This window comes from Haliaeetus leucocephalus, unplaced genomic scaffold, assembly GCF_000737465.1.
Source record: "Haliaeetus leucocephalus isolate CR32 unplaced genomic scaffold, Haliaeetus_leucocephalus-4.0 Scaffold517, whole genome shotgun sequence".
Taxonomy (NCBI): domain Eukaryota; kingdom Metazoa; phylum Chordata; class Aves; order Accipitriformes; family Accipitridae; genus Haliaeetus; species Haliaeetus leucocephalus.
The window spans coordinates 6,542,069-6,551,937 of record NW_010972953.1 but is presented as its reverse complement, the minus strand read 5'-3'; the positions used below and the strand labels follow the sequence as shown (position 1 = coordinate 6,551,937).

At 40.6% G+C, this 9,869-nt stretch overlaps 1 protein-coding gene across 4 annotated transcripts in view; it reads left to right on the top strand.

Moving 5' to 3' along the window:
- Positions 1-2,693: 2,693 nt before the first annotated feature.
- The window catches only part of PUM1 (pumilio RNA-binding family member 1), a 75,489-nt gene continuing 68,313 nt past the window's right edge, over positions 2,694-9,869 (top strand). For 2 of the 4 annotated variants that reach the window (XM_010576239.1, XM_010576240.1), the window contains exons 1-2: positions 2,694-2,941; positions 3,628-4,001. In XM_010576239.1, the coding sequence (XP_010574541.1) occupies positions 2,833-2,941; positions 3,628-4,001 (483 nt within the window). In that variant the 5' untranslated portion in view covers positions 2,694-2,832. Of the gene's footprint in view, positions 2,942-3,627; positions 4,002-9,869 lie in introns of those variants that run through there. The other 2 variants (XM_010576242.1, XM_010576243.1) reach the window with 2 other exon arrangements.

Here is a 9,869-nt window from a genome sequence, read left to right as displayed (position 1 = left end):
TGGGGGGGGGGTCGGTGTCCCTGGCAGAGCAGAGGGACGGTGCCTCGCAAGTGGGAGGGAAGGAAAACGCAGACAATACTTTTTGATGTGCTGGGTGACCCTGGGGTTTTTCTGTTTGTGTGGTTTTCTTCCTTGTTTTTATCTCGTTTTCGGGTAATAACGGCGTTTGGCCCTTTTTAATTGCACGCTGGTAATTCGAAGAGTCTGCCTCTTGCCTCAACCTGAGAAATACTCTGAAATTTTTTTTTTTTTTGGTCAATGTTTAATAACTTTGTTCTGAGCAGAGATTTTATTAAACAGATCATGAGTAAGGAATTTCCTTTATTAAGAGTGAGGGAGGTGGGGTAAGGGGTAGAATTTATCTTACAGTGTTTTACCTCTGGTTTAAGCAACTCGGTCGGTGATCAATTTACCCGCTTCCTGCTGCGTCTCCCCAGGTTTTCAGGAAAACACAAGGTTTAACGTTAAAAGTTCTTGTAGGCCACACAGCTTGTGAACAATGGCTGTGCTTTAATTTCCAGTCTAACTTTCAAAACCAAAATCCAAACCCACCCAACCCAAACTCTCTTCTAGTTTGTGTTTGAACTTTTTGAAATGAGGATCTCATGTGCCTTAATTTTTTAATAGGATCTGTTATTTTTAGAGGAATATTGAATAAGAGCGGTGAAGCTCTGAACGCGTAGCTGTGCGCTATGCGGATTAAAGCCACTTTATTCAGCGTCGTTGCCACTTCTGCTTCAAACTTGCTTGGGGATGTCTCCGAAGTTTTTGTTGCTTGTGGGGCCTCCCATATTCTAAAGTATTTTGCTTGTAATGGTAACACAGAGCAATTTATTTACATGCTATGTTTTTATCAAGGGAAGAGGAAAATTGTCTGCTTTGAGTGCTTTGTAGCCATGTAGAAGCCTTTGTTTGTAAATATGTAACTCTTCCCAGCAAATGGTTTACCTAGAAAAAGTTTATTATGTATTTTTATGAAAAGTTTGGGAATGAAAAGGGTCCTAGTAGCCATTAGCAGTGGCGAGTCTTGCAGCTGCCAGTTAGCTTATGAATGTGCGTTGTGTAGGTGACTTAACATATTTCTGATGCTCTGTGTGCTTTGAATGACAGGATTCAGCTGTCCGCTACATTTAACATGGCATTTCTATAAAAACACGTCTTGGAACTGCACTTGAACTACCCAGAATGCTCTTTTCCCCTTTGCTCCCTTTCAAAATGTCGCCTTTGCCAAGTTTTTCTCTTGTGTTTGGAGCTGCCTCATCTGTATTAGATGAAAGAGGAAGCGTCTGGGAGCAGGAGGCACTTGTGCACATCTTCATAATACCTTTGCTGAGATTTTCTAGAGTTTCAAAAAAACCACCAGTTTTTACAGTAACGCAATTATTAACGGTCTGTGTGCAAATTAAACTAGAAATGCATTTGTGCTGGTGAGCAGAGGGGCCTTGCAGTCCGCTGCCTTTTGAGGGAGGGAAGTAAGGTTGTGGCTGTGCAGACTTCCACTGGCAACTTTGTACCTCGTGGTATTTCCACTGGAAACAGGGCTTGTCACAATATATAGATACTTGAAACTTTTTGTGGATTCATAGTATCTCTCTCTAATTTTTTTAAAGACTGCCCCAAGATTACTTTTGTAACCTCCTTTCATAGAGGCTGCTCAGATTTCATTGTCTGCCCCTAATATATAACCCAACTTGGTGGTATGTGAATTTCTTACCAGTAATTACTTAATTTTTTTTTTCTTATTGCATAGAGGAGCTTTATTGCTTCATTTCATGTTACTGAAGGATTTTGATGATGTTTATTAAAGGGAAACTAATGGGAAAATGCCATGAAATTGCAGTATTGGATTCTTAAAAATCAGTGAAGATTTAGTAATATCTGGTGTTGTCACAGTGTTTTATGAAGTATTTGGGGAAGGTAGTGATTTCCAGACTTTTTGAAAGACAGAGGAGCTAGTTCTGTTAAATGTTGCTGGTATTTAAGTTGTGAAGGTTTTTGAATATATAAAAAGCCTTGCAGAGTTGCTTCTTTATGTGTCCATGGAGGCTGTGTGTGTGTGTCAACAAATACATGTTGTAGGTGCAGTTAAAAAAAATCTCTCTGCAGTTCTTATAGTAATTTTCTTCTGAATGTTAACACTGTTCTCAATTAGTGGGACAAACTTGACTAAGTTTGATGAAAGATAGGATTTGGATTTTTTTTGTGTCAAGTTTCTCTCTCCACTGTTAGAAAATTGTTCTTGGAAGTTGCTTGTAGTAGTTGACTGTAGTTCAAAACTACTATGATGAGCATAGAGGAAACACAGCCGCCTTTCAGGTTGTTGGAGCTGCTGTCAGGATCAGGGCCAAGGTTTACAGCCACCAAGGTACAAGAGTAAAAGCATTCTCGTGCTGGTATGCAGCTGTGGTGGGAATACATAAGGGCTGCCCCCCCCTCGCCCCCCAGTTTCATCCTTGTAACTCTCTGTGGTATTTGTGGGGTTGCATTTAGGTAACTGAAGTCATAAACTAGCAATCTTTCTAAAAAATAATAATTCTGACTATACCATGCCTTTGAAAACAAATTCAATTTGTGTGTGTGCTCTGCATTGGCTGAGATTACATAATGGGGGAAAACACTTTTCTATTCACATGTGTAATGTCTTTATTGCTCTCGGGATCAGCTGATAATGTTGTCTTAAAATAACAAACAAACTTGTGTGTTTTTGTGCTGCTATCAAAATATTTGGGGGGATAGTAAATTATTGAGTTGCTGTCAGCCTAGTCTGCCAGTTGTCCTGCACGCAGATGATTTTGGGTGTGTGCAAAGCATTTGGGGCATTTTCAGTGTTGGATGGTTTCCACGACTTGTCCAGCTTTCCCCTGGTGCCATCGACAGCGGGACCAGCACTGCTGGCTGCTCTGGCTCTGGAAGGTTCTGCCGAGATCCCAGGCACCGAGAGGTTAGCTGCTCTTTTCTCCAGGGAATCTCGTACAAAACGTGCCAGTGCGTTTTACCATCTCATGACCGAAGCCAGCTTCTGAGTTTGCAGGAAGAGTGCATATTGTGTTTGGGACTTAATTAACTGTATAAGCAGAAACCCAGTATTTTAAGTTTGCATTTGAAAAAAAACCCAAACCTGTTGCCTTGATGTTTTGCATGACTGAGTGAACACATCGTGATACAGTGGGACTTGTGTATTGATTGAAGATCTGCCTCGCAATTTGTCAGGTGTAAACAGCACGGCAGGCACTGATGGTGTAATTTGCGTTCCACCGGGTTTTTCGGGGGCTTTTTTCTAGCAATTTTCTGTGGCAGCACTCCAGTTGGTATTTTGTCCATCGCATAAATTGGCATTCTGATTTCAGTGTAATGGGCACCTTACATGAATCATGCGTATACTGATAACACTTTGCAGCACAATATGTGGGATTTTTGGCTAGCGTGCATTTTTATGTGATATTTTAGTTGCTAGGTTAATGGAGCAAATAACTGTGTTAAAAGGCATCAGATTTGGCATCATGATGTCTCCCTGCCAGTGTCAAGCTGGGTGTGTTATTTAACACGTAAAGCTGAAGCTGTGAGGATTTCATGTTTTCCTTCTCTCTTTCTCGCCGTCTCTCCCCCCTTCCCCTCACCCCCCTGTAGGTGTTGGTGGAATGAGCGTTGCGTGTGTTTTGAAGAGAAAAGCAGTACTCTGGCAGGACTCGTTCAGCCCCCACCTGAAACAGCACGCTCAAGATACAGCTAATCCCAACATGCCTGTTGTATTGACATCTGGAACAGGGTCCCAGGCTCAGCAACAGCCAGCTGCAAATCAGGCGCTTGCAGCAGGGACACACTCCAGTCCTGTTCCTGGATCCATAGGAGTTGCAGGCCGCTCCCAGGACGACGCTATGGTGGATTACTTCTTCCAGAGGCAGCATGGTGAGCAGCTTGGGGGAGGAGGAAGTGGTGGAGGCGGCTATAATAACAGCAAACATCGCTGGCCTACTGGGGATAACATTCATGCAGAACATCAGGTAAAAAAAAAAAAAGTTCAATGTTTCCAAACTCAACACCTGAACGCATCGGGCTTATGATAGATGCTTTTAATGACACTTTTTAAAGCTTAAGCTGGTTACTGTGTGGTTGGATAATGGCAACAGTTGTACTTTTTGTTTTCTCTTTTCAGGATTGCTGTGCCTTGGTAGCTATAAGCTGACACGTTTCTGCTCTTGAGGGTGTTGAAATCGCAATCCACTCTCTGTGACAGTCAAATGCATGTTTGCAAAGTTTATTATTCCCTTTATTGATTTTTTTTTTCGGATGTGTGAACCACCATAGCAGTGAGTGCTGCTGCTTTTCAAATCTGTTGCTGTAGTTAAATAATTCTTATGTAATGGTATTACAAAACTGCCAATGCATGTAGGTTGGGCTTTTACCATTCCCAATATTGAAAAACACAGTTCTGGAAGTTGCTGGTAATGTGTTTTCCTGGGTTTCTTTGCTTGTTTGTTTTGGGGTTTTGGGTTTGGGTTTTTCTGGTTATAATTGGGAGGGGAAGGTGCTATTAATGTGCTTAGCTGAACTGAGAAGAGAACAGCCTTAAGAATGTCATGGAACAGTGCTTTCAGAAACACAGCTAACTTCTTACATCGACATAACATTTCTAAAAGGGTAGTGGGCCAAAATGTGTCTCTGTAGTAGTGTTTACTAGAAGTCTTTTCAGTAGTTGCATTGTCAGATGTGCTGTGAGTTAAATGGGTGTATGACTCACTCTAGCTTTCTGGCTGTGACCTCTAAGTAACTCGTCAAAGGAGGAGATGTGCTTCCTCTTCTAAAGGAGCAGAACTTAAGTGTAAGCACATTTTAAAAATGAATGATTCCCACAAATACTGTCAGAGCAGCAGACACAAAGCTTTTGCAACCTTTATGAATATCTCTTGCCTCTAGTTTTTCAAATAAAAGCGAACAAGCCCTTGTTCCTCTGCTGTGCTTCCCCAGGGGATGTGTTGCCATCAGGACCATTTAAAAGCAAACATTGCAGTGAATTTTGCAACATCACTGAAGTCAGTGTGTACATCACCAAAGAAGTAAACCCAAGTGTCCTGTCAATTTGTTCTGGAAGAAAAATGGCATAAAATACTGCAATATGAACTAAGCAGCCAGAAGAATATTGTAGTTATTCCCTTATGTGGAAACATGGTATTTAGTTAACTATTAACTATTCAGTTAACTTTAAAGGAAATAACTGCATTGAAATGAGATGTAATTTTTCTGTTAAGTATCCAAGTTTTCAGTCATGAAATGTAAAACTTGTTTCAAGAGACCTTGATGGAAGAGATCTTAATGTGCTTATAAGTTGTGTAAGAAACAGTAAGAAAAAATTTCTTACTGAAAGGCTGCAACTTTTAAGTTTTTCAAATAAAAACTATCATGCAGTCTGGTGTGGAGGTGTTTGGGCAGGGACTGCTTTTGTTTGGACATTTTGTGGAAAGATGACTTAATGAATTAAAATGAACTTCATGAAATTCTCAATCCTCTTTTCCTCCAGCTCACACTTTCATCACTCTTTCTCTGAAAATCCGTAAAAACAAAGACAACAAAACTCACTGGAGATGGGGGGACGGGGACAGGACACCCAAACCTTGTGGTCATTAAAAATTGTGCTCGTATTTGAACTTTCTGTACTGCATTCTTTAATAACCAGAAGACTTAAACTTTCACTCGAACAGAAGAATCCTACCTGTTATTGAGACTTGCCCTCATGTCAGTAGATGTGTTGCTCTTCCTCAGCTTGATTTTTCTTCAGTAACTTCTTGAATGAAATGATATTAATGAATGTACCACTAATGAAGACAAAAACCTCGTTAGCTTACAATAGTTTAAATGAACTTTTAAAAAAATAACACATGTATTCTTTGGAGGCAGAAAACTACTGAGAAGGCTGTATGGACAAAATATGCCTGCAGGCTTAAGCTCACAAGGTTCTGTGTGATGCTTTCATCGTTTTCCCCCATGTGTTCTGTGATCTGAAGCTTGAGAAATACCCACTATAATACAATTAACATTGGGACCTTATCTGTTCTACTTCCTGGTGGTTTTTGCATTGGCTGTAATGTATGTGTCACATAGTCCTGATGTGTTGCACTCAGTATGCATCCTTAAACCAATCTTTGTGTTTAATTTCTTCGAAGTCAGCTCTGAGATGGGGCAGTAACCCTTTTCTCATGTGTCTTATTTGATACCATATATTCCAGTGATTGCTGGGCAGTTTTATCTGTGTGTTTATAGCTTCAGCCTTTCTTGAGTGCCTGTTTTTCCACGGTTCTCTGTTTGCCTTGGGGGTTTTACTCATGGGAAGCAGAATGCAGGATATATGTAATCCTAATACTGCCATTCCTTTTGACTTTTTGGCCACCTCTGCATCTGCTTCTTAAATTCTAAATTCCTTGGAGCAAGAACTAGTCTTATGCATGCAAAATAATTTAATTCAGTTTGAGCTTAGCTGGGGTAAAATTGAATTTATCCTGCAAGAATAGAAGTGGAAGGAAGTGCTGGGACATGCAGAGAGGTGGGGAATCATTATGGATGTCTGCTGAGTCTCAATTTCCTATGGATACACTTATGTTACTGTACTTTTGATTTTAGACTTTCAAAGATAATGCAGTGAGGGCCCTTGCCTTGCTGCCTTGAAGACTGGTTAGGAAACTCAGTAGATAAAAGATAATGGAAAGTCAGAAAAAATAATTATAGGGTAATATAGGTTAATGCCTGCCTAGAGCTTGGGAGGTCGTAATTAAAGGTAGAGGTTTTTTTTAATTGTTGAATCCCAGTTTCTTCTTTGTTACGTATGCAGACAGACATCTATCTCTGTCTGTTGGTGATAATACTCCAGTGATTTTTACCAAATGATAGCATTTCGTCATGTGTTATTAAATAGCTATGAGTGTTGTGAGTCAGGACTTATTTACGGGATCCTTGCTTTTCATTTTTTATTGTGCTGGCTGTTCCTCCTTGTCATTTGTTCATACTTTGACTAGCAGCTCTGAGAATTGAGCTGTAAGTGGCTTTACTAGGGATGACTTAGACAAAGTTTCGTTGCTCCCAAGGAAGTAGATGGGGTTCTCTTGTTGAGAACAGAAAGAAAATGTTGGTTCTTTTTATATTTTACCTAGAAACTTTCTCCTTCCTTTGCATTTTTCCCTTCTCCAGAAGGCAGGAGAATAACTGAGTTTTTATATAAAATTAAGCAATTAAAGATGCTACTGTCACTTTGCATATTTGGGTATCAACGATATGTCATCCACACAAATGGCATATATTATAAATTCCTCTTTGTTCTTGCAGACACTGTAGTAATGGTTGGAATCTCTGAACTCCTAAGCAAAATTCTAGCTGTCTGCAGCTACAGATACTTAATCACAAAACTTTACATGGAAGACACTTTCATCAGCCAGGTCTTGACTGCAAAACGTAGTCTTCTCTTTTTATCCACAAAAAGCAGCAAGATGGAAGCTGAGTGTCGATGTCCACCAGTAATTCTAAGATTCAGACTGGAAGAGGTTAAGGCTGTCATTCACTTACTCAGGCTCTTTGGGCAGACAGTTGTGCTAGTAGCACTACGGTGTTTGTATGCTCTTTATTCTGCATAAAAATGGGTAGAGATCAGAACTTCACATAGGTGAGTGAAGAGGTGCAAGATGACTCCTGATGAGTAATGGCCTAGGTTGGATTTGTCTTGATTATGAAAGGTTGCGTATCTCATTACAAATCCAAACAGCCATCTACTACTCCTGTGAGGAATGAAAAGATGGTCGAGAGATTCAGCTGGGAGAAGTTATCAACACTGAGCAGGTTTTTAGGAAAATTGGCTGGGTTTTCTTGGATGGGGTCTCCTGTGGCTTGTGAATGCGTGTATGTTCTTGAACTAGAGTGAAGAGAGAGTTTCTCTCGTGGTGGTCCTTTCTGAATTACAGTGAATGGATATACTTAGACTGTCTGAGTTGCAGTTAGGGTAATGTGGGAGTTGCTTAGTAGAAGCAAATGATTTTAGGGATTTACTTTCTTTGAGAGCATGTTTAATTAATAATTTGAGACAATAGAACTCTGCAGGGATTGTCTTGTTGAATGTGGGGAATTTTTCACATAGTTGGTGAAGAATAGTGAGCAACTGGGCTGGGACTGCGTTTTGTGCTCAGTTTTGCCTTTTGGCAACGTGGGTGTGCAACTTCTTAACTGGGAACTTGCATTCAAGTGGAGACAGAAGGTAATTCTCCTGGTAGCTGCTCTTCTAGAGCGCTGCTACTCAAACTGTGCTGTTTGCTGCTGTGAAAGTGTCTGGATTTGACGTTGTTTGACAATGCTTGGTGCCTGTTGGCAGGCACCATGACCAGAGTTTGTCTTGAAGTTGTGGCAAGGTCCTCTAAAAAGATCCTGGCAGCTAAGGAAGCAGAAGCCCTAGCGTTTGTTCTTCCAAAGTGAAAGCCTGTTTTGAGTGATGGTTAACTCTTCAGGACAGAGATTTCCTGATCTGCCTAGGGAAAGCACCTAGTATATGAGGGCTGCAGTGGTCCAAATAATGTGGCTTGTTGTCTGGGCTAGAGTTGAAGGCATGGAGCAAGTTCTTAATCGCGTACACCACATGATAGAACACGTGACTCTGTTCTTGAAGAACGTTTTCTGATAGGTGTTTTATTAAATCTGTTGAATTTTCATGGGTACTTCCTTGTATGACAGTGAAGTGGTTAGGGCTTTTCCTAAGTTGACACTGAAATGGCTGTGCTAACTTGATACCCAGATAACTTAGAACATAATGCATTGCTGAAATGAAATGTCTAGTTTGGCTGCTTTGTTTTGCAGAGATTTCCCAATAGTAAAGGGGTATTTCTGGGGGGAGGAGGATCAGAACATTTCATTTAGTTTTCTGCTTTACATTGTCCTTTGAAAATTCCTCCTGAGATACATTCATGAGTAGATTGGCTAAATTGGATATTTAAGGTTGGTTATTGGAAAATCCTTCTCTTGTATAGGGGACAGAAAACACCCTGAAATCTTCAGAAAGTCAGTTTAAGACTCTGCTTCCTCTGAATCTGTACGTTTTGCTGTCCTTGACAGGCAGTTGCAAGATATCTGGCTCTAGTTGGGATTGCACAAGTGACCTGATGTGCTGGCTTTCAGATTTCTCTGTGGTATATCATCTTTGTAGTCTGCTTCTTTGCTGTGGTGCTTGCTCAGGAAGAGCAGAGGTATTTTCATACTATTGAATTTGTGAATTTCAGTGCTTCAAGAAGACTTCAAGTATTTCAGTTAATATATTGGGCCCAAGGGTGTTTTGAATAGAGCTTTATTAGAGCATAGCTTCTGCTTGTTTTCTTCCTCCCCTCTCTCCAACTTTGCTTTCCCCTTATCAGCTTTTTCGTGGTTTGCTGATCTGGTGTGACCTATCTGTGCTTCTGCAGAACAGGTTGTGATACTCATAGCATTTTTGTAAATGAGTGAAACTTTACAGAAGATACAAGCCATATAATCCATCCACAGTAGCTTCTTCCTTGCAAACTGGCACGGTTAATTTTCACTGCTGATCGAAAATCTCCTTAACAAAGGGCTGTTCCAGAGCATTGAATCGAGTGTTGCCTGTGTCTGAAAACTTGCTTATAGGTGTATGCTGAGACAATTTTAAAGCTGTCTTCTCTATATGATGATCTTGTGGGTCTGCAATGAACAAACTTGCCTTTGTGTGCGGATGTCATGTGATGCTGCATTCCCTCCTGTCAAGCGATCTGCTCTCAGATATCATGTTACTCCTCTTCCTTTGCTAAGGGTAACTTTTGTTCTAGGGCAGTTGTTTTTATTGGGAGCATCTGGCCGTGTTACTTACCTTGTACTGAAGCTGTGCTTCAGACCTT